This window comes from Octopus sinensis, linkage group LG26, assembly GCF_006345805.1.
Source record: "Octopus sinensis linkage group LG26, ASM634580v1, whole genome shotgun sequence".
Classification (NCBI taxonomy): Eukaryota; Metazoa; Mollusca; class Cephalopoda; order Octopoda; family Octopodidae; genus Octopus; species Octopus sinensis.
The window spans coordinates 381,066-406,145 of record NC_043022.1 but is presented as its reverse complement, the minus strand read 5'-3'; the positions used below and the strand labels follow the sequence as shown (position 1 = coordinate 406,145).

The 25,080-nt window shown below is 37.0% G+C and overlaps 1 protein-coding gene across 5 annotated transcripts in view; it reads left to right on the top strand.

The window, feature by feature from the left end:
• LOC115224804 (golgin subfamily A member 3-like) overlaps positions 1–25,080 on the top strand; it is an 88,958-nt gene that overhangs the window by 24,527 nt on the left and 39,351 nt on the right. For 4 of the 5 annotated variants that reach the window (XR_005003946.1, XR_005003948.1, XR_005003945.1 and 1 more), the window contains 2 exons: positions 23,597–23,807; positions 24,140–24,363. Coding sequence is in view for 1 of the 5 variants with exons in the window: in XM_036513697.1 (XP_036369590.1) it covers positions 23,630–23,807; positions 24,140–24,363 (402 nt within the window). In the remaining 4 variants the exon portion in view is untranslated. Of the gene's footprint in view, positions 1–9,035; positions 9,140–23,596; positions 23,808–24,139; positions 24,364–25,080 lie in introns of all 5 variants that reach the window. The other variant, XR_005003947.1, reaches the window with a different exon arrangement.

Below are 25,080 nucleotides of genomic sequence, written 5' to 3'. Positions count from 1 at the left end.
GTCTATATATGTATGTGTATATGTGTATATGTAAATATATATGTATAATCAGCCGAAATTACTACGATGATCCGGTTCTTGACTGAAGACTGAGGGGTTCGAATGTCCTGTCCTTGTTTATTGTGTCGTCTTCTAAGAGTTATACGTTCTTGTCCATGTTGTATTTTTCTACATACCTTAATATATATATACATACATACACACACATATGTATGTATATATATATGTATGTATATATACATACATACACACACATATGTATGTATATATATATAATATGTATCAGTTGGAAGATAGAAGAGAAGAGAGTTAGTTAAATCCATGGTCTTATAATTAGTTAGTTTCTTAATTGCAGGCGTCCATAGATTCTAACATCTGGTACTGATGGATAGTTAACCACCGGTGTAAGCTGAGGGGACATCTGGTGTAGCTATTTGGACCTATGTGACACTAATTTATAACTTATAAGTTAGTTCCTGTATTTTCAATGGAAGCCATAGTGTAAGGCTAAAGTTATTATTTTTTAGAATATGTGTGATATATTTAGTAAAAGGGCTAAAGTCAAGGAACAATAGAAAGGGTTAAAGAGTGCAAACCTATGGAATTATGAAACTAACTAATTATAAGACCATGGATTTAATTAACTCTCTTCTCTTCTATCCTCCAACTGTTACATTGAATTATGGACCTCACAAACATTTTTCCTTCCATTTTCCCTCTATTTTCTTTCTAATTTATCTTTGCCATATAATTGTTCCGATGATGTCTATCAATTGCAACAAAGTAAATGCAAATTTACCCCAGCTTGATATAACGAAACAGCTGTAAACATACACACATCTTACATTAAAGAATGATTTTATTACACCAACGATCCACTTCTCACTGTTATTTATTGCTCCATTTCTTATCATCTTTATACTGATATATATATATATATGTATGTATATATATGTATGTATATGTCTATATATGTATGTGTATATGTGTATGTATATATATATGTATGTATATGTCTATATATGTATGTGTATATGTGTATGTATATATATATATATATATATATGTATGTATATGTCTATATATGTATGTGTATATGTGTATATGTAAATATATATGTATAATCAGCCGAAATTACTACGATGATCCGGTTCTTGACTGAAGACTGAGGGGTTCGAATGTCCTGTCCTTGTTTATTGTGTCGTCTTCTAAGAGTTATACGTTCTTGTCCATGTTGTATTTTTCTACATACCTTAATATATATATACATACATACACACACATATGTATGTATATATACATATGTGTATACACACACACACACACACATATATATAATATGTATCAGTTGGAAGATAGAAGAGAAGAGAGTTAGTTAAATCCATGGTCTTATAATTAGTTAGTTTCTTAATTGCAGGCGTCCATAGATTCTAACATCTGGTACTGATGGATAGTTAACCACCGGTGTAAGCTGAGGGGACATCTGGTGTAGCTATTTGGACCTATGTGACACTAATTTATAACTTATAAGTTAGTTCCTGTATTTTCAATGGAAGCCATAGTGTAAGGCTAAAGTTATTATTTTTTAGAATATGTGTGATATATTTAGTAAAAGGGCTAAAGTCAAGGAACAATAGAAAGGGTTAAAGAGTGCAAACCTATGGAATTATGAAACTAACTAATTATAAGACCATGGATTTAATTAACTCTCTTCTCTTCTATCCTCCAACTGTTACATTGAATTATGGACCTCACAAACATTTTTCCTTCCATTTTCCCTCTATTTTCTTTCTAATTTATCTTTGCCATATAATTGTTCCGATGATGTCTATCAATTGCAACAAAGTAAATGCAAATTTACCCCAGCTTGATATAACGAAACAGCTGTAAACATACACACATCTTACATTAAAGAATGATTTTATTACACCAACGATCCACTTCTCACTGTTATTTATTGCTCCATTTCTTATCATCTTTATACTGATATATATATATATATATATATACACATACATACATACATACATGTATATATACATACATACATATACTTGGAATTTACAAAAAAAAAACAACAAAAGACCATGTGTGTGTGTGTATATATATATATCTATCTATATATATATATATAAAGTTAATCCAAACATGAAAACACAAAGAGAAAACACAACAACGCGAGGACGTGGAACAAATATAGTATTATTGGACGCTCAGGAAGGAAGGGAAGAAGGAGGATTTAACGTTTCAAGCGGAGCTCTTCATCGGAAACATAGGAAGGGAAGACGGAGGAAAAAATCGCCAACGGATGTATGGATGCATGCTACCACACATACCACATGCATGCACACTCATACTGGCCATTTTTGCACTCTCCTGTGACCACTGGTCACTTCAAAAATTTAACCACACAAATAAGCATTCCATTTGACAGAATAATTTGGATGCTAAAGGGGTTACTTATCCTACAAAAACTAGCCAATATTTTATATTTTTGGTAAGTTATCGAAGTTGAGGAGAGGGTGCAGTGCCCCTGATTTCTCACTTTTCCTTTGGTCCACCCCACCCAGACTGGTGAGACTATTGAGGTCAAAGTACTTCAGAAACATCTGACCTATATCTACAAGTGCAAACTATTTCAGTAGTTGGGGTAGAAGTGAATACTGTGGGTGGGGGAATAGGGATTGAACTAGTGTTGTTGTTAATGAGACAAACCTAGTTGAGCAGGTCTATTGTCAAAGGTTTTCCAACCATGTCCATCTTGTCATATTTTATGTATCAATGATTATTTTATTATTCAATGTATCTTTATTTAACCCTTTGCTTGCCCAAGCCATTTCCATGATTTTCTCCAAAGCATCCATGCTTCTTCCAGCCCCTTAGTTATCCCCTTTTTCATATGTTCTGAGTAACGTAAATCTTTCCTTTCATAAGCCCTAAGTTAACTCTGGAGGTTGAAAAACATTGGTTATGTGTATCATGTCCGATGTATGGACTCCAAGGAAATACGTCCCGTGTGTCAAATGTGATACACAGGACAGGCAAAAGGTTACGGCAATAAGAAGTAGGAAATGACTTGAGGGAAATTTCTTAGGTTATGAGACCAAGTGGAGGATCTCTCATTAACTTGGAAATGAATAGTTCCATGTTGCAGACTTTTGTAGTGGTGGTGGGGACTAGATTGGGAAAGGAAGGTTTCAAGAAAGTGCTGGTGGGGGTGGGGGAATGGAATAGAACTGGAGAAGAGAACTTTCAGAGGGTGGTGCTGGTGGTGGTGTTGGAGATGGAAGAAGCTAACCAGTGTGGAAGATATGTCTGGTTAATGTTCAAGAATTATGTTTTTCTAGATTATGGAGTTTTGTGTGTTTGTTTAGATAACAGGCTTAGTTGTTGTATATGGTACCAGTTTATTCCTTATCTTGTTCCTTATTCTGAAGGCATAATACACACACACACATATATATGTGTGTGTGTGTGTAGTTTTGTGTATATATATATGTATATATAATTTTATTTATTACTTCTGGTGATGGCTTGTAAGTTATTATTAGAAACTTTACTGTGCTAGATTAATTAGTCTAACTTGATACGAAAACTTTGGCTGCTTACTTCTGCCAAAACCGAGAGTAAGGAATAAAATACAATTATATAAATATTTCCAAAGCTCTACGGGTAAAAGGGTGTTTTCTAATGGCCAATGCTTCAATCTCATGACAGTTGCAAAAAGATAGATCTTTGCCCGGATAAGCTGTTAGTCTGTTGTAGATAACATTCTCAACTGTTTCTTATCAAACTAAGGCAACATATAGGAAGGTGGTAGAGTTACCCATATATATATAGAAAGAAAATCCTACAGTAGGTTTCAATCTGGGATCTATGAGCTGCTGGCACTCTTCCATATTCACATACTGACCCAGTAAGCTAAAAACAATATGTTTTTATTTATATGAAACCATAGAATCCAAAGAAATTGCTGATATTCTATGTCAGTAAATAATTAAATGGTAAGCAGGAAAAGTTCATTTGGCGTAGTAAATTAGTTTGCTGTAAAGGTTGTATGGAAAATGTTAGGTTTTTCTCTCCCATCATCGCAAACTAATTTAGTTCATATTAAATTATTAATGTTATTAAGTCAGCAATCTGGCAGAATGATTAGCATATTGGGCAAAAATGCTTAGATGTATTTCTTTTGGTTGTTTAAACATTCTGTGCTCAAAATCCTGCTGAGATCAACTTTGTCTGTTAACCTTCAGGATCCTTTTGAGATTGATAAATACCAGTCAAAAGCTGGATTAATGTAGTCAATTTGCTCTTCATCTTAAAATTGCTGGCCTTGTGCTTAAATTAGAAAGAATTATTATTATTATTATTATTATTAAGGCAGTGAGCTGGCAGAATCTTTAGCATGCCAGCGAAATGCTTACTGGTATTTTGTCTGCCTTCATATTCTGAGTTCAAATTCCACAGGTTGACTTTGCCTTTCTTCCTTTCGGGAGTCAATCAAGTAAGTACCAGTTGAACTCTGGGATTGATGTAATTGACCTTCCCCCAAATTCCTGGCCTTGTGCCAAAATTTGAAACTATTATTATTATTATTATTATATCGTTCAACTAATAAAATATCTTACAATCAAATTGCGCTCTTCGTCTTCACTGTTTACCTTTGTGTAGAGTTATGTCAATCCTTTTTTAAAATATTATTATTATTATTATCATGATGAAGGTGGAAAGCTGGCAGAATTGTTATCATACCACACAAAATACTTAGCAGCATTTTGTCTTTCATCTTTACGGGTTTGATGAAATAAGTACCAGTTGTGCACTGGGGTCAATGTGACTGACTAGCTTCCCACCCACAAAATTTCAGGCCTTGTGCCTAGAGTAGAGAAGATTAAAATTATTATTGATAGTTAAACGACGATGATGATGATTTGCGTTTTACAAATGGTAACATTTTCCTCTGTCCTGGTGTCTCAGCAAATGTTTTCTAAAGGAGAGCTTGTTGTTCCAAAGCTACATAGCAGCGGTCGCAGAGACATGTCTTCCTGTTGAAGGAATTCTTCATTCAGTCAAATCACTGAGATATTTTGAATTTTATTCATTTATTTAATTTACTATGAAGCCTAATGAGATGTAGAACAGTTTTGGGGTCAAAGGCTGAAAGAAAACTCAACTTATGGGTTGCTGCGTGGAAAGCATTGCATGAATACATCTGGGACAAAGAAGTCCTGGATTTGTTTTTCAAATGCTTATTTAGGAAAAAGGGGGAGTTTGGCACCCCTGACTTTTGTTAGAGTCTTCAAGACTGAGTGGATGAAAGACGAGAATGATCCTTACACCAAACACTTAAATCCACAAACTTGCAGCAAGCACTAAAGCAGGAATGGTGGACCAATAATAATTATGCGTAACACTAGTGACATACCTGCAAGTTTTTAGGTTGTGTGTGGTGGACTTTGGATAAAAGGAATTCTCTCTGTTATATCATGCTATAAAAAAGCTTGTCTAATAAGCATTTACCTACCATTCAATTACTTGTATACACGTGACACTCTTATAAACAGGATTGTTAACCCTTTTGCTAATTTTTGTGGCAAATGGGACTAAACAGTAGAATTTTTGAAAAATTTTAATGTTTCAATAGAAAACCTCTGTTGTATCTTGGCCTGAAACTGAAATCCAATATGTGTGAGGAAGAAATAATTAAAAAAAAAAAGAGAAAAAAGAACATTTCTCTGTGATTTCAATAGAATACAATGAATATTAGAGGTACAATGTCCTCAATCTGTGAAACTGGGTAACATATGGTGTAACAATACAAATTGAGTTCATTGTCTAAAACAGGGTGGGTGTGGAACCTTTTAAAGTACCAAGGACAACTCAGATTGTAAGCACATAAAGATCTGCTGGGGATCCTCCTCCTCATCATCATCATTTACGTCTGCTTTCCATGCTGGCATGGGTTAGATAGATTGACTGGAACTGCTAAACTGGAGAGCTGCACTGGGTTCCAGTTTAATTTGGTATGGTTTCAAAGCCTGGATGCCCTTCCTAACACCAACCACTCCAGTATTATATAGTTACTGTTCTGTTAGTAGTTGGATCAACAAAAAAGTACTCCATCCAGTGAGAGATAAATATCTTTTAATATACATAGTATTTAAGTATAAACTACTAATAGTGAGGGGGTCCGGTCATTTTAGAGGGAACTTTTTAACCTGTCAGCTATGGCTGTGCCCTGTTTTGCCCCAAGTAACCCCATGATCCACCAGACCTGTAATCAAAAGTGTTGCATCCCTGATCACCTCCCTCCCTTTTTTCTTTTTCTTCAACAAACTTGTGGCTGTGTGATAAGTAGCTTGTTTACCAACCACATGGTTCCAGTTTCAGTCCTACTGCGTGGCACCTTGGGCAAGTGTCTTCCACTATAGCCTCGGGCTGACCAAAGCCTTGTGAGTGGATTTGGTAGACGGAAACTGAAAGAAGCCCGTCGTATATATGTATATATATATATGTGTGTGTATATGTTTGTGTGTCTGTGTTTGTCCCCCTAGCATTGCTTGAAAACCGATGCTGGTGTGTTTATGTTCCCGTTACTTAGCAGTTTGGCAAAAGAGACCGATAGAATAAGTACTGGGCTTACAAAAGAATAAGTCCCGGGGTCGAGTTGCTCGATTAAAGGCGGTGCTCCAGCATGGCCACAGTCAAATGGCTGAAACAAGTAAAAGAGAGTAAAGAGTTACTCGGACATAGGTGAGGGTTAGCAACAGGAAGGGCATCCGGCTGTAGAAAATCCGCCTTAACCAAATTCTGTCTGACCCGTGCAAGCATGGAAAAGTGGATGTCAAAACAGTGATGAAGATGAATATGTCTAGGACTCCATGATTCAGTGTATACTAGAAAGCTTTATATTGAGGAAGATTAGGCTGTTAGTTCTGAGAAATTGAGCTCCTATTTGGGGAATTCTGTTCGTTTTCAATGACTGTCATTAAGCTTTATAAAGTTGTTTTGTAGATTTTTTTTTAAACAGCTTCCTTGAAAAAAGAAAAAAAAGTAGGGCAAATTTCAACTCTGCTTCCACTTGTAATGATTCTCAAATGTGTTTGTCCTTGAAGAAGTGTTTATAACAATTATTGTCTTCAATTCTCGGGCAGTAATTGTCATAGTTAGGTTTCTTCATTGAGACGTGTGTGTATGCATGCGTGTGTGTGTGTGTGGTGTGTGTGTGTGTGTGAGTGTGTGTGTGTGTGTGTGTGTGTGTGCAGGCATTGGCAAACTGAATGAGACATAGTAGCTGACAGTTCCTGTTTTCTTCAATCTATTCACTGATTCTTGTATTGGAATGGTTTCATTTATCTTCAGGAAATATCATTCTCAGATATACATGCATGTCTACATACATACACGCAAACATGTAATACATATATTTATAGACTTACATATGTGCACACATACTACATACATATACGTATGTACATACATACATATTCAATAGGTGCTATATATACATGCATATATATGTTCATATACACACCTACAGACAAACTTGATGTAAAGCGTCTGCAATTTATGCATCGTTTTCGTTAATTGGCAAATACTCTCTGCTCCAGTAATTCCAGTTTATTTCAGCTTTCAATAATACGACTTTCATTTATCTCTGGTAACCCAATGTCACTAACAAAGAATGCATATTGCTTTGGGTTGTTGTTGTTGTTGTTATTATTATTATGTTCAGAACTAATATTATTGCCTTTCCTCCTTCTTCTCTTCAACCTCAAGCATCATGCACCCTTGCACCCCACTTCAGTATGGACTGGGTGGGAGCAAGCTGCAGTTTTCATTTCAAAAACATGGCTTTGTAAACAGACAGCAAATTCAGGTCATTCTACTTCGGAGGGGTTTTTAATTTTTTTTTTTTTCATAATGAGCTTCTGTTTGTAATTATATCAGACTTGAGCAACTATTTACACATGGAAACATCTGTTAGTAGAAATGCTTTCAGCATTTCCTGATTTGGGTGTTGCTACCACTCATTTCTAATATAGTCTTCTTCTGTACTTGTCGGTTGGTTGAGATGGTTGTTGACACCTTTTGCTTGCAATATCCGTCTTTGGAAATCTGGTGGAAAAGTACAAAACTAATTCTTCTAAAAAAATATATTCAAAGATTTAACCCTTTAGCATTCAGATTATTCTGTCAAACGTAATGTTTATTTTTTAACATTATCTTTTAGCTTCAAAATTTCAATGATTTGATTGTTTGGTTTTAGAATGATGTTATAGGGTAGGTTATATTGGGGCTGGATCTGGCCAGTTTGAACACAAAATGGATAGAGTATTTGGGCTGGATATTGCTGGTTTAAATGCTAAAAGTTTAACTGAGTTTCTACTTCATTGATCTCCTTAGCAGCAGCAAAAGAAAAAGAATGGATGTGACGTACTTCTTTGTTGTCTTGTCCAGGGTTTGGTCATCATCCTTGTATGATATGCTCAATTCTTGTGTAGAGCAGGGGTGAGGAGCCCTTTGTCCTTGGGTGCAGCTTTGTTCACAAGCACCATTGAAACTCATTAAGTCTGGAAAGTCCTCTAGAAGGGGGGAGGGTAGTACCTGAAGATCAAGTCATACACAGGGAAATCCATGAAATCTTTCCATCGAGGATGTCTCTATAAACCTTAAAACCAAGTAATTCAGTTTGATGCAAATAATATATTCGTTATGTTTATATAATTGTTTTGCAAGATTCTTTGTGTGAAATTGTGTGATGAAACAGATATTGTTATATTTGGGGGTGATGGCCATAATTTGCCAATTAAACACATGCACTGTATATTTGGTCTTCACTTCAGCTTTCTTCTTCTTCTTATTTTAGTTTCTTTGTCAAAGCTCTTTCGTCACACGTCCCATCACCTCTTTCTTCCATCACCTCTTTCTTCCATGACTCTTTCTCATGTCTCCTCTTGTTCTGCTCATTCCGTTTTGTCTATACATTTATTAATTTGCCTAATTTAACGATTTGATTATTTTTCTCAACACAGATGTACCCCACAGATTCTTATGAACTTGCAATTCACCCTTGGTACTAAAAAGTTCACCATCCCTGACCTAGAGACATTGACCAATAACTGAAGGAAACCTCTAGGTGACTACAATAGCTCTGTGTGGTGCTCCTGTGTAAATCTAGCTGTGATGCCCTTTAAACAAACTGAAGAGCATGTGTGGATGATTGATGGGTGAAGAGGGACCGTGAGAATGTGCTTGTGTGTGTATTGTTCTTTAATGATATTCTAGAGTGGAGTTGTGTGTATGTGTTGGTACTTAAAACCTACTCACAGACAAATTGGGTGTATGGGTGTATCTGTTGTTGCCTAATGCTGTTTCCATTGGAGTTGTTGCTGTGTGTTTTTGGATTGGTACTTACTACTACTACTACTACTACTTATAATGATAATCCTTTCTGCTATAGGCACTAGGCCTGAAATTTGGGGGGAGGGGGACTAGTCAATTACATTGACCCCAGTGTTTCCCTGGTACTTAATTTATAGACCCCCGAAAGGATGAAAGGCAAAGTCGGCCCCGGCGGAATTTGAACTCAGAAGGTAGCAACAGACAAAATATCGCTAAGCATTTCACCTGGTGTGTTAACGATTCTGCCAATAATAATAATAATAATAATCCTTTCTTTATTAACCACTGAGGGTTCATATATAAAGGGCCAGGGATGGCACAGGACAATAAAATACATAAAGGGTGGGATTGAATTGTGTAATAAAAAGGGAATAACAATAAAAATTATTCCAAGTAAATCCCCAAAAGAGAGAAACTTCCAAGGGCTGCTTGTGGAAACCTTGCAACAACCATAATCACCCTGTCCTCTAAGGTAAGTGCCCTCTCCACTTCAGCTACTCTTAATTTAGGGGTGCATGCTTAGGGTAGGCTTGTTCACTTGTGCTACAGTCACCCACCTTTTAATGAACTTTACTGCGAGGCAGCACTTCCTTCTCTCCCCTCATTTTCCTTCCAATCATTATTCAGACATCCACAATATTAACTGTTCAACGTGTTTATGTGTTTAGGACTTGAATAGAACTGTTTAACCGAGTTTACAAACAACTTGTCTTCACCCCTCATCGCCCTCACCACCTCTCCCCTGGCTCTCTCACACACAGCCTTACTCTTTCTTTCCTTGCTTTCTCATTCACAGATCCTCAATCTCTCTCTCTCTCTCTCTCTCACACACATGCGTCCTTGCTCACTATGTCTCCCCCTTTCTCTCATACACACATCATTGTTCTCTTTCTCTCTCATTCATGCAGCCTTGCTCTCTGTCTCCGTCTCTCACTCACTCACACACACACACAACATACCTGCATGCATACACACACATTACATACATACATACACAAGCATATATATATATATATATATATATATATATATATATATAAACATACATACACACATGCATAGACACATGCACATACATATGTACACATACACACAGACTGTTGTTGTGAGATCAATGATGGTGGCCCTGTTTGAGAGAATATCTAAACAACCTCCACCGCCACCCCACAACACTTCTGTTACATCAGTACCATCACTGCCATTACCCCACCATACCACTGCAAAAAGCACTACACCCACACCATATCACAACCATCACCACCATGCCACTGTTGCTACAACCACCATAATACCATACTACTACACACACACATACATGCATACTGTCATATACACACACATGCACACAAATATGCATACTACCATATATACATACATACACATGCAGAAATACACACACACATGTACACACATATATATATCATCATCATCTCCGCTAAGGTTCAGTCCACAGCCTCCTCCTATTTAACATAGTCCTCCAGGCAATAACAGAGGAATTCAAGACAGGATGCCCCTGGGGGCTCCTCTTTGCTGATGACCTTGCTCTAATTGCCGAGTCACTATCAGAACTAGAGAAGTTTCAGGTGTGGAAGCAAAGATTAGAATCAAAGGGCATTAGAGTCAATCTAGCAAAAACCAAAGTCCTAATAAGTAGGAAGGCAGACAAACCACAAATCCGTTCTGTAGAAAAGGCGTAGGTAGAAACTCTATAAGATGTACTCAGTGTAAGCTATGGACACAATGGAAGGCTAACTGGGAAGATAGTTTTTGTATATGGCAAATGCTCAGGTGCCATAAACACTGAAAATGTGCAGAGAACAACTTCTGCCACATTCCAGGGAGAAAAACTAGAAGTAGTTGATAGCTTCCGTTACCTAGGTGACCAAGTCAGTAGCGGAGGTGGGTGCTCTGAAAGTGTTGCTGCTAGAATAAGAATAGCCTTGGCAAAGTTCAGAGAGCTCTTAACCCTGCTGTTGACAAAAGGGCCTCTCGCTCAGGGTAAAAGGTAGACTGTATTACACGCATGTGTACGAACAGCCATGCTACATGGCAGTGAAACATGGGCCATGACTGCTGAGGACATGCGTAAGCTCAAAGGAATGAAGCCAGTATGCTCCACTGGATGTGTAATGTCAGTGTGCATAGTCGACAGAGTGTAAGTACCTTGAGAGAAAAGTTGGACCTAAGAAGAATCAGATGTGTTGTGCAAGAGAGACGATTACGCTGGTATGGTCATGTAGTGAGAATGGATGAGGATAGCTGTGTGAAAAAGTGCCACACCCTTGCGGTTGAGGGAACCTGTGGAAAGCAAGTGAAAATGAAATCAAAATCAAGTTCTATGACAGCACCACATGACTGGCATCCGTGCTAGTGGATTGCTAAGAGCATCATCAGAGCATGATTGTTGCCAGAGCAGCTGACTGGCTTCCGTGCCGGTGGCACATAAAAAGCACCATTTGAGCGTGGCCATTGCCAGTACCAGCTGACTGGTCCTCATGCCAGAGGCACATAAAAGCACCCACTTTACTCTCGGAGTGGTTGGCGTTAGGAAGGGCATCCAGCTGTAGAATCTCTGCCAGATCAGATTGGAGCCTGGTGCAGCCATCTGGTTCACCAGTCCTCAGTCAAATCATCCAACCCATGCCAGCATGGAAAGTGGACGTTAACGATATATATATATATATATATATATATATATATATATATATATATATATATATATATATATATATATATATAAAACGGGAAGCTTTATGAAAATGAACAAAAGACGAAGGCAGGTGGAATACAAACAAACAATTGTATTAGTATGGCGCTCAGGAATATAAATAAAACAATATATATATACAAATTGAGATAGGGGTTGTAAATGCAACCCTCCATGGGATAACATATATCCAATCTACCGCTAGTGAAGTACCCAACAAAGTTAATACATAAATGTTAATGATTGCGATGTAATCAATTCATTTACTGTATTATACGGGCAAAGGTAAAATGTTTTACCACAAATTACTAATACAAGATAAGAAAATGGAGAAATACATCTAAATCAAATATCAATTACCAGATAATACTCAATCACATACTTTATTAAACCACCATATAAGAGACTGTAGGGTTAAATATAAAAAGCAGAATAAATCAGTGTACATAAAGGACTGTACATAAAAAAGTGTACATAAAAGAGTAATGTTGTATAATAAGTAGAATATATATAAAAAAGAGAATATAAATATAAGTAAATATAAATATTCTACTTATTATACAACATCACTCTTATGTACACTTTTTTATGTACATTCCTTTATATACACTGATTTGTTCTGCTTTTTTATGTTTAACCCTACAGTCTCTTATGTGGTGGTTTAATAAAGTATGTGATTGAGTATTATCTGGTAATTGATATTTGATTTTGATGTATTTCTCCATTTTCTTATCTTGTATATATATATATATATATATATATATTACACACACACACACACACATGCACATACACCTATCGTACACTGGTAGAGATGCATGATTTAGTGATTAGGGTTTTGAACTCATGAATGTAACATTGTGAGTTCGTTTCCTGGATGGGACAATGTATTGTGTTCTTGAGCAAACCTTTCATTTCTCATTGCTCCAGTCCACTCAGCTGGCAGAAATGAGTAACCCCGGGATGGAACAGCGTCCTATCCTGGTGGGGAATTTATATGCCATGAAACTGGGAAACCAGCCCTTATGAGTTGGCATGACTTAAGAACATGGTTCTGGGTTCAGTCCCACTGCGTGGCACCTTGGGCAAGTGTCTCCTACTATAGCCTCAGGCCGACCAAAACCTTATGAGTAGATTTGGTAGATGGAAACTGTAAGAAGCTTGCTCAGCCAAACGGTTAGGCTGTTGCACCCACAATAGCTAGATATTGGGTTTGATTCCTTGACTGGGCTGTGTGTTGTGTTCTTGAGCAAAACACTTCACTTCATGCTACCCCAGTCCACTCAGCTGGCAAAAGTAAGTCACCCTGCAATATATATGCACCATGGCAACCAGGAAACTGGCCCTATGTGTCTATATGACTTGGGAAGGATTTTTCTCTCTTTACCATCACCACCACCACCATGCCATACGATGGAGACGTGTGGTTTAGTGGTTAGATTATTGCACTCATGACGATAGGATCGTGAGTTCGATCCCTGGATGGGACAATGTGTTGTGTTGAGCAAAACATTTTATTTTGTGTTGCTCCCTTCCACTCAGATTGTTGGATTGTGGGTTCAATTCCTGGATGTGGCAATACTTTTTGTTCTTGATGGGCAAAACATTTCATTTCACATTGCTCTCATTCACGCAGCAGAAATGAGTAAGATGGTGAAGTGGTGACAAGCATGGCAAACTAGCAATGGATGGCGAATGTGTCAGCAAAGCAAACAGAAGGCTTTGGTATGGACAAGAACATCTGGACTGGCAAGAAACATGCTTATCTGGTGTTGGGTGTTACTAGACCATACCAACACCAAAAGCGCCACCACCACCATCATCACACCTGCGCCACCACCACCACCATCATCACACCTGCGCCACCACTACTACATCACTACTTCCATCACACCTACTACACCAGCATAAATTATTAATTGCTCTACTAACTTAGTACCAACTTGGTACTGTACCAAAATACTGGTTTTCATTGACTTAATTAATAGTAGGAAATTGGATCGGTTCCAAGTGGTGGAGAAGAGAGGGAAAACGAGATAATGTCTGAGAGTTTTATCTGCTTCTTGTTCTCTCTCTCTCTCTCTCTCTCTCATGGTTGTTGCCTCATTCTGTTTACTTTGGAGATTTCTTTCAATCTCTCTTTTTCTTTCAATTCTCCCTTTCCTGTCACACAAACACATACACACACTTACATACATAGGTATATATGTGTATATACACGCACAATGGGCTTTTTTCTGATTTCCTGCTTTGATATATATATATATGTATGTTGTCCCTCCATATCTTTAATCAACTGGCACAAAGCTGCACCCCTTCAACACTCTCTTGACTCACAGTTTAAGGTTTTTTTTTCTTGCAAGGAACTAGGTAACTGTGTTGGTGCTGGTGCCACATGAAAAGCAGCCAGTACACTCTGTAAAGTGGTTGGCGTTAGGAAGGGCATCCAGCTGTAGAAATCAGGCCAAAACAGACTGTGGAACCTGGTGTGGCTCCCAGCTTTGCTAGCTTCTGTCAAACTGTCCAACCCATGCCAGCATGGATAATAGCATGTTAAATGATGATGTTGACAATAAGACTCTTACTCTACAGCAGCACCTTGCACTGAAGAGAATTGGCCTGCAAAAGTCTTGTGCCAGTGTTACATAAAAAGCTGGTGCCACATAAAAGCACCCAGTGCACTCTGTAAAGTAGTTGGTTTGGCGTTAGGAAGGGCATCCAACAATAGAAAACCATGCTAAATCAGACTGGAGCCTGGTACAGTTCTCCAGCTTGTCAGCTCTGGTCAAACTGTCCAACCCATGCCAGTATGGAAAACAGACATTAATGGACAATGATGATGATTGTGTATATATATATATATATATATATATACTAGCAGTATTGCCCGGCGTTGCTCGGGTTTGTTTCGACCCTTTAGAATTGGAATTTTGAAAAGGAAAACTTTGGCATTATGTAGCTTGTTATTCTCTTTGAGTGAACATTTTTCTGGTTGAAATACACCAAAAAATGGCAACACACCAGTCAAAAAATTGTAAAAAATAGGGATTTTCATAGAAAAAAAGCACCTTTTTCATGTAAATAACTTTTGGTGTTAACATGGTCCAATTTGAATTTTTTCTTCTACGGAAGGAAGAGCAAGCCTTCTTCTATCATATTCTCAATTTTGGTCAACTTGCGCCGCAGGGTCTTGGAGGAGATAGTGTTAGTTGAAGGCTACCAAACCTGCCACACACAGACAACTTCAGCTTTATATATAGAGAGAGATATATTCAAAAGGAGACTTGATAAAGATTTTATTGCAAGTTTTATTCAGTTGTTACTTTGGTGCTACTCTGAAGCTCCCCCCCCCCACCTCCATCAGTATAGACACAGGTCCCACTTTAAGGAACACTAGTCTAACCCATGCTGGCATGGAAAAATGGATGTAAACCAAACAAACTCTAAACACCAAACTACAAAGAGTGTTATGCCTGAAACAGTAGCGTGTGAACTGTTCTCACAGTTTAAATCCATTTATTTTATCCATGTTTCCTGTTTACATTTTCTCACTTTGTTTCTGTTTGTAAACCTTTTGTTGACAATTCAGCCGTAATCGGAATAAGAAAGCTTGTTACCAGGAACAAGAATCTGTTTCATTCTTGCTTTTCTATTATGTGTCATGGAAGTCATGTATTGTAGTTCAGTCTATCTTTAGATTAATTCTTTTTCTTTTATACTATTACATTTAATTCTATTTTCGACTGCACAGTCATTGAATTGCAGTGACAACAGTGCACCACAGTCAAGAAATTTCTATCTAGTTTTGTATCAACCTCAGTGTCATTCTTAACATTTTCATTACCTTATTTTTGACGTGGTTAAGAAGTTCTGAGGTCAATCTCACTGCATGACATCTTGGGCAAGTGTATTCTTCTATAGCTTTGGGCTGACCAAAGCCTTGTGAGTGGATTTGGTAAACAGAAACTGCAAAATATATGTATGTGTGTTGTTTTGGTGTTGTGTGATTGTTGTAAGTGAATGTCGTTCATTTCCAATCTTCTGCAAAAACATGTCTGATCCTGGGGGAATATTACCTTGCTCGAAAACAGACTAAGGGTTATTTTGCATATTGATCAAAGGCATACAAGCTTTGACCATCTTGTCTTTATTTTTAGGGTATCTAAAAAAAAGAAAAAAAGGGATAAAGATCTTTCCCAAGTCCTATAGACTCCTAGGGCCAGTTTTCTAGTTTCTGTGCTGCATATATTTTACCCTTAGATAGGACCCCAGTCTGTTGCAGGATTACTCATTTTTTGCCAGGGAGTGGACTAGAGTGGTGTCAAATGAAGTGTTTTGCCCAAGAACACAATGAATTATTTTGTTCAGGAATTGAAACCACAATCTTTCTATCATGAGTGAATCACCCTAATCACTGAGCCACATGCCTCCACTTTAGGGTCTCCAACAACTTCATTGTTTAATGTCACTTCCCCATTTTTAAGATGGTGACATGTAATTTGAGGGAAACTGGCTGCTCTTTGAAGAGCCATATTAAAGTTCCTTTGTTTTTCCTTATTTTATATATCTTATGTTGTCATCATCATCATCATTATCATTTAACGTCTGCTTTCCATGCTAGCATGGGTTGGACGATTTGACTGAGGACTGGCGAACCAGATGGTTGCACCAGGCTCCAATCTTGATCTGGCAGGTGCAGCCATCTGGTTCACCAGTCCTCAGTCAAATCGTACAACCCATGCTAGCATGGAAAGTGGACGTTAAACGATGATGATGTCTGCTTTCCATGCTATCATGGGTTGTGAATTTGTGTTGCAAGATTCCTGATGTGAAACTGTGTTGAAACAGATGTTGTTGCATTTCAGGATGGTTGTGTTTTTCCTTTTTTACCATACAAACACTTGCATTATATATTCATTCTTCACTCATTTATTACAGTTCTTACTTTAATTCACGTCCATTGTCTGGAAGTCTTTCGTCACTTACCTGTGACCTCTCCAATGACACTTCCATCTTCTAGAAGAACAGAATGGACTAAGCAGAGCAGGAGCACACACGAGGATGGAAAGTGTTGCTGAAGAGGTCACAGATGTGTGACAGAAGATTTTCGGACAATGGACACGAGTTAAAATAAGGACAGTAATAAACGAGAGAAGAATGACTATTTTGTGTGTGTATTTATTTGACAAAAAACAAAACAAAACAAATGATGATCCCAAAATACAACAATACTTTTTTTTACTTTCTTTTGTGTTATTTAGTATTTATTTTTTTGTGTCCTTCTCTCTCACTGTTGTTGTTTTCTTGACACCTGGCTATTTCTAGCTTGGACATTCCTGTCCGTGTTAAGTAATGACTGGGTTAATAATAAATCATATCAAGATATTTCAGTTAGATTAAAACACACACCCGTACACACATCCGTTCCTCTTGCCTTGTTAGTTGCCACCAGTTATTTAGAGTAGTCAGTCAGACATAAATAGTTTGCTGACTTTCTTCTGTACACTGACAACACCAAACCTACTTAATTTACCTGCCGCACATACTAAACTGACTTATTTACTCAGATGTCAGCAAGGTATGGCCTTATTCACACTTGTTTCTTTTCTCCGTTGAACTTATGATTGCAGTTGGATTAAGTGTCACCTGTTGTTCTTCTCTCTCTCTTTCTCAAACTCTCACTCACAACGGCAACACAGAAATTCACCAATCTTGCCGGGGAGTGGGGGGTTATCTTCACTCTTTTACTTGTTTCGGTCATTAGACTGTGGTCATGCTGGGGCACTGCCTTGAATTTTTAGAATTGATCCCAATACTTATTTTTGTAAAGCTTGGTACCTATTCTATCAGTCTCTCTTGCTGAACCACTAAGTTATGGGAGACATAAACACACTAACACTGGTTGTCAGGCAGTGGGGGACAAATGCGTGCACACACACACATGTATGTAATGGGCTTCTTTCAGTTTCCATCTACCAAATTTACTCACAAGGCTTTGGTTGACCATGGCTATAGTTGAAGACACTTGAGTAGGACTGAACTTGGAACCATGTGGTTGAGAAGAAAAGTTCTTACCACACAGCCACGCCCATGCCTTTGTCAAGATTTGTTAAACTTCTAAACGATTTTTGTCTGGGTTGTTTTCTTATCACAATTGTTTTTCTTTCTTGTTACTGACAATAGAAAGATTTTTCTGTAGCAGGCAAGATAGACTAAAGTACTCTTGCTAACCTACTGTCACATTTTAACCCCTTTGATATCAACCCACCACAAACTGCCCCTGGATCTATGACACAAACTCCCTGCTCCAAAATGCTCTTAATTAAAAACTTTCCATTGAAATTTCAGACTAATTTATGTTTCAAACAACAGCTTAATAATGACAAAGTTATTTTTTAAAATTCTTTATTATTTTCAAAATTAATTGAGCCAAAACTTTTGATGTCAACAGAAATATAATCAGGGAAAGGTTAATGTCAGGGTTATTATAAAAAAGTGAAACAGAACCAGTGTATATGTCTATTAGTGGTATAATGACCCTCCCAAGGATCACCAAAATATTTCAACGCATGAATTATATGAAGAATTTTGCAAACCAAATACAAAGATGAAATACAATATCTTATCATTTTGAAAAGAGTAACACTGTGAATAGCATTTGTTTTATAAAATAAATTTTTATTAAATGTAATGTCTTCACTCATGGAACCCAGAATATTTTTTTCTGGAATTTGAGAAATATTGAATGACTGTATGTCTCAACAAATGCAAGGTCCTGATGTTTGTCATGTCAGAGACAACATGACACCACTTAGTTTCTTTACAGGGTAATTATTTCTAATCAAATATTTAATGCTCACTTCTACATTAAATACATCAACATCAACTTAACTATTGTTTTCTCATCATGAAGACGTCTGCAAGTAATTAAAGCTCAACAAGTTATTTCTTCAAACTGCTTAGAATTCAGATTATTCTGTCAAATGTAATCCTTATTTGTCCACGTTGTTTTGAATTAATCATGTATTGTTTTGTAGCTTTGTGGTTTCAATACTATTACTGTCTAGTTTTAGAAACAGGTGTGTAGGATAGGTGTGATAGGCCAGATCTGGCTTATATAACCAGTTTAAATACTCAAGAGTTAGATATGCTTCTAGTGTACAATATTGTTGCTCATGTACTAAGTGGTTTTGTTGTCACTACTTTGGTAAGTATATTAGTATGTATGTTTTGCTGAGGAGGCCTAATAAGGCTGAAATATCTTTGAGTTGTCTCCTTTACTGAAATGGATTGACTGTTATGTTGTGGACACCATTAGAAATTTTTCTTTTATAAATCTTTGAGAGAATGTGGAATAATTCCTTGAAAGAGGGAAAACTATAAATAATAAGTAAATATTGTGTTTAAAAATCCTTTTAGATAGAAAACTTCAAAGGGTGTCTGTGGGACCTGAATCCATATTTCCTGTAGCCTTTGGCTTTTTCTGTGCTTAAGGGATATTTACTTGCTGATATTTGTAGCTTTATGTGATGCAGCAAGATGGCAGAATTGTTAGCATTTCAGGCAAAATGCTCAGCAGTGATCCCCCTGTCTGTACATTCCGAGTTCAAATTCCATTGAGGTTGACTTTGCCTTTCATCCTTTTGGGGTCAACAAAATAAGTACCAGCCTTGTGCCAAAGATTAAAACCATTATTTATAGCTTTATGTGCTTTGAGAACCACTGTTCCAAAATTAAATGTTATGTTTTTTGTTTTTTGTTTTGTGTGTGTGTGTGACAGAGTGAGAGAGAGAGAGAGACAGGGAGAGAAAGAGAGAGAGAGTGAGAGAATACAAAAGTAGTATCCTATTGCCTTGACATTTACAAGAAACTGTCTTATATGTATGTCACAACCAATTCTGAGAAAAGGAGAAGAAAATGAAAGTGAGTAAGAAAGAAGTCCATTTAGCCCTGCCTAAAGTGTCTACTATTGATATAATAAACATATCCATCATCTCTTCCTAACATGTGTCACTTCTAAGTTGGATAATGCTTGCATTATGCTAAATATATTTCAATATATTTTACAACTCTTAAATTATGATATATATAAATTAGAAAAAAACACCTTTTATCAATTCAATAATGAAAAATTAAATTACACCATCTAGAAAACTACATATTATAGAAAGATTAAATATAAGATAAAACATATAACGATGATTAAGTAATGTGGAAAATAATAAGTAAAACGTATATATACATTTTAATTTTTCATTATTGAATTGATAAAAGGTGGTTTTTTTCTAATTTATATATATATATATATATTATATTTTGTGAAATTCGATTTAGTATTTCTAAATTGAATTTTTCCCTGTAAGTTTGGAATAATATTCCCTCATATTATTATTATAATATATATATATATATATATATATATATAATATATATATATATATAATATATATATATATATATTGATAAAACGGTAAGATAACAAAAGAAAGAAAGAGACCTCAATATTATGTAAATAGAGGAAATTTATCTATACAATATGTTACATTACTCGGTAGTCAAGATAAAACTCTGAGTTTCAGATGCCGAAGTGGAAATCCACAACACCATCTCTTCGGTTATCTGGCTATTTTCTGCAGAAGTTTCTTAGAGTAAAAATCCTTTGATGGGATCGGTATATTTTTCATAGAATAATCTATGTGATATGCGTCCATATTAGATTCTTTTGTTTGTGAGAGTCCTCAACCGATGTTAGGCGATAATCCCAAAAAGGTCGTATTAGCTCTTAGTTGAGAATAACGTCGTCCGGGAGGTGATTTATTGATAAAACGGTAAGATAACAAAAGAAAGAAATAGCCAGATAACCGAAGAGATGGTGTTGTGGATTTCCACTTCGGCATCTGAAACTCAGAGTTTTATCTTGACTACCGAGTAATGTAACATATTGTATAGATAAATTTCCTCTATTTACATAATATTGAGGTCTCTTTCTTTCTTTTGTTATCTTACCATTTTATCAATAAATCACCTCCCGGACGACGTTATTCTCAACTAAGAGCTAATACGACCTTTTTGGGATTATCGCCTAACATCGGTTGAGGACTCTCACAAACAAAAGAATCTAATATGGACGCATATCACATAGATTATTCTATGAAAAATATACCGATCCCATCAAATGATTTTTACTCTAAGAAACTTCTGCAGGAAAATAGCCAGATAACCGAAGAGATGGTGTTGTGGATTTCCACTTCGGCATCTGAAACTCAGAGTTTTATCTTGACTACCGAGTAATGTAACATATTGTATATATATATATATATATATATATATATATATATATATACTAGAGTAGCTGAACCAGCAATAATGATGGAGTTATTGTTGAAAGGGTTACCCGCTGAAAGTTGAGAATTAGAGGAAGAGGAAGTAAATAAAAATGCCAAAATAACAGGAAAATAAGGAATTGATATTTTTCACTCCCAAAATACTTGGCAGGTTTGGTTTATTGCGGAAGTTCATAAAGAACAACATTTCTTGTGGCACCAATGCACCCTGGCCTCCTGAATTTTCAATCTGTAATTTCATATAACCCTGAACCAGATCAGGTTGTTTCACTGCTGAGTCTACAGATGCTGCTGTCGACCACACGCATTGAAAGTAGCATTGAAATTTCTCTTGACTGTTGTGGTGCTAAATGGATTGTCTGAATTTGTGAACAGTAAAACATTATGAGACGATTAAGACTGCAGAATGAACTCCTGAATACAAACAAAATAAATGGAACAACTTCAGGAAGTAAGTAGAGACTTTGTCGAAGATTTAGAGAGAAAGATTTTTATTGGCCTTTGTGGAAAAAAAATTGAATCAAACTCAAGTGTCATTGTTCTATGGTATGGCAGCAGCAGCTTGCCTTAAAAGAACTGTTTGGACAACAATAATACTCATTACTCATTTACTTGTTTCAGTCATTTGACTGCGGCTATGCTGGAGCACTGCCTTTAGTCGAGCAAATCGGCCCCGGGACTTATTCTTTGTAAGCCCAGTACTTATTCTATCAGTCTCTTTTGCCGAACTGCTAAGTGACGGGGACGTAAACACACCAGCATCGGTTGTCAAGCAATGCTAGGAGGACAAACATAGACATACATACACACACACGCATATATATATATATACATATATACGACGGGCTTCTTTCAGTTTCCATCTACCAAATCCACTCACAAAGCATTGGTCGGCCCAGGGCTATAGCAGAAGACACTTGCCCAAGGTGCCACGCAGTGGACTGAACTCAGAACCATGAGGTTGGTTAGCAAGCTACTTACCACACAGCCACTCCTGCGTGAAGAAGTCTTTTATAACAGTTGCAATGCACAGCGAATCATCAAAATTTATGAATATTAAGACATTAGTTATGCATTAAGAAAGCAAACTGAACTTTCAAGGACAAAAGACAAACTGAACATCGAAATAGATGTTTCATTCAGCATTTTTAGAGAGATGCAAAAACTATACACAACAACTGTAGCTTGTGTTGAATGATTTAGAACGTGAATATTATAAAGTGGAACAGATTCAATAGCTTCATATATTAAAGTGTTATTCACCAAAAAAAAAAAAGTATCTAGTGTATTCATCTCTCTCTCTCTCTCTCTATCCATTCATCTATATATCTTGTATATATTTTAATCATCAGGCTGTGGTCATGCTGGGGCACTGCCTTGAAGGATTTTTTACTGAACAAATTGACCCCAGTACTTATTTTTATAAGCCTGGTATTTAGTCTATCAGTCCTTTTTGCCAAACTGCTAAGTTACAGATGTGAACAAACCAACACTGGTTGTCAAGCAGTGGTGAAAACGGGAACAAACGCACACACACACAGACATATACACACACATGCATATACACACACACACACATAAATACATATAAACACACACACATATATATACATGTATATAAATACATTATATATATAAACACACACACACACACATATAAATACGTATAAACACACACACACACACACATATATATATAAATACATATATATATATATATATATATATATACACACACACACACATGCACACATATACATATACGCATGACGGCTTCTTTCAGTTTCCATCTCCCAAATCCACTCACAAAACTTTGATTGACTTGGGGCTGTAACAGAAAACGCTTACCCAAGGTGCCATACGGTGGGAACGAACCTGGAACCCTGTGGTTGAGAAGCAAACTTCTTACTAAGCAGCTATGTCTATATACATATCTATACGTATGATCTTGGCAGGGCCGAAGTATATATTTCCATCTATTACGTGTGTGTGTGTGTGTGTGTGTGTCCACAAGTCTTACTATTTCGGTTGTTCAACTCTTCTTTAAACTTCCAAATGTCAGCCGACCGACCGTATTCTTCGTTTGCTTATTTTTCACCCACTTACTTCCTTGTTTTCTCTCTTTTATTTACCATTTCAGGCTGGTGCCAGGGGGAGTAATGTCTGGGTCTGTATGGAGCCTTTTAATTTCACATTTGAACAGATCAACTTCGAGCACGAACTCCAGCTGCCCCCTGGTGTTGAGCAGGTTCAACAGAATTTTGATTCCTTCAATAATGTGATTCACTACGACTTGGATTTTGTCAATGATTCCACCTCTTCTGCCGATCTTCAGTCTTATGGAATTCCTGGTCAGTAAATTCTGCTTCTCTCTTCAGCAACTTCTTTCTCCCACTTCCACTTATTATTTCTTCTGCCTCCTCCTTTTCTTCTTTTTCTTCTTCTTCTTTTGTTCTTTTTCTTTTTTCTTTCATTCTTTCCTTTCTTCTGTTCTATTCTTTCATTCTAGTCTTCTTCTTTCTATCCCTTCTTCTTCTCCTTCTTCTTCTTCTTCTTCTTCTTCTTCTCTTCTTCTTCTTCTTCTTCTTCTTCTCCTCCTCCCCAGTCATTCATTTATTACAGTGCCTTCATTAATAATAATAATGATGATGATGATGATGATGATGATGATCTCTATTTGCAGAGACTGTAAAGAGGAACCCCGTTGAGCAGAGGCTATGCCAGAGCAGCGTAGGTAACCCTTGTGATACTCGAGTTCACTATGTTTGGTCTGAGAAAAGGTTAAGTCCAGAAGGAAGCGACCATCTTGTGAATCCCTTTATCAACTTCAGTGAACTTGAACCAGACAAGTCTTCCTCCGTCACCAATCCTACCACAACTACTGATGACATATCTACCCTTATCAAGGTGAACCCCGCTCTCCCCTTTTCTTTTTTGTTTGTTGTCTGTTTCATTTTGTTCTTTTACTGGTTTGAGTCTTGAACTGTGGCCATGCTGGGACACCACCTTCAAAAGTATTTACTGAATTATATCAACCCCAGGACTTATTCAGAGAGATAGACAGATTGATAGATATAGACAGATAGATAGACAGACAGATAGAGAGTCCATGTTCTGTTTGTGTAATAATCTCTCTCCCCTCTTTCACTCTCTCTGTTCTTTTACTTTTTTTTTTTGGTGGGGCTTAGATAATGAAGTGAAGGACCCCTAACTTTTTTCAGGGCCTCTGAGACTGGTGGAAAGAAGGGATTAAGTTATCCTCAGTTTGGAAACCTGGCTCAAATTCTTGCAACTGAGCAGGCTCTACTAAAAGCATTTCAGAATCAAATGGAGGGCAGAGCCTGTTTTAAGGCATGCACTCACTCGGCTGGGCAGTTGCCCAGGGACCTCGCTGATCTAAGGACCCAGTTCTGATCTGTGTATGCTGCAGCTTACTGTCAATAAAAATTACTATAGGGCCATGTGCATTGATTTCCCCTGGGAGCCTATAAAGCTGTTGAGTCAGCCCTGGGTGGAGGTGTTAAGCTGGGTAGCAGATTAAGCTTTCCTTTCCCAAAATAGAAATGGGGCTTCCATTCAGTTTCTGTCCACCTTAAGTTCACTTACAAGGCTTCAGCCTATCCT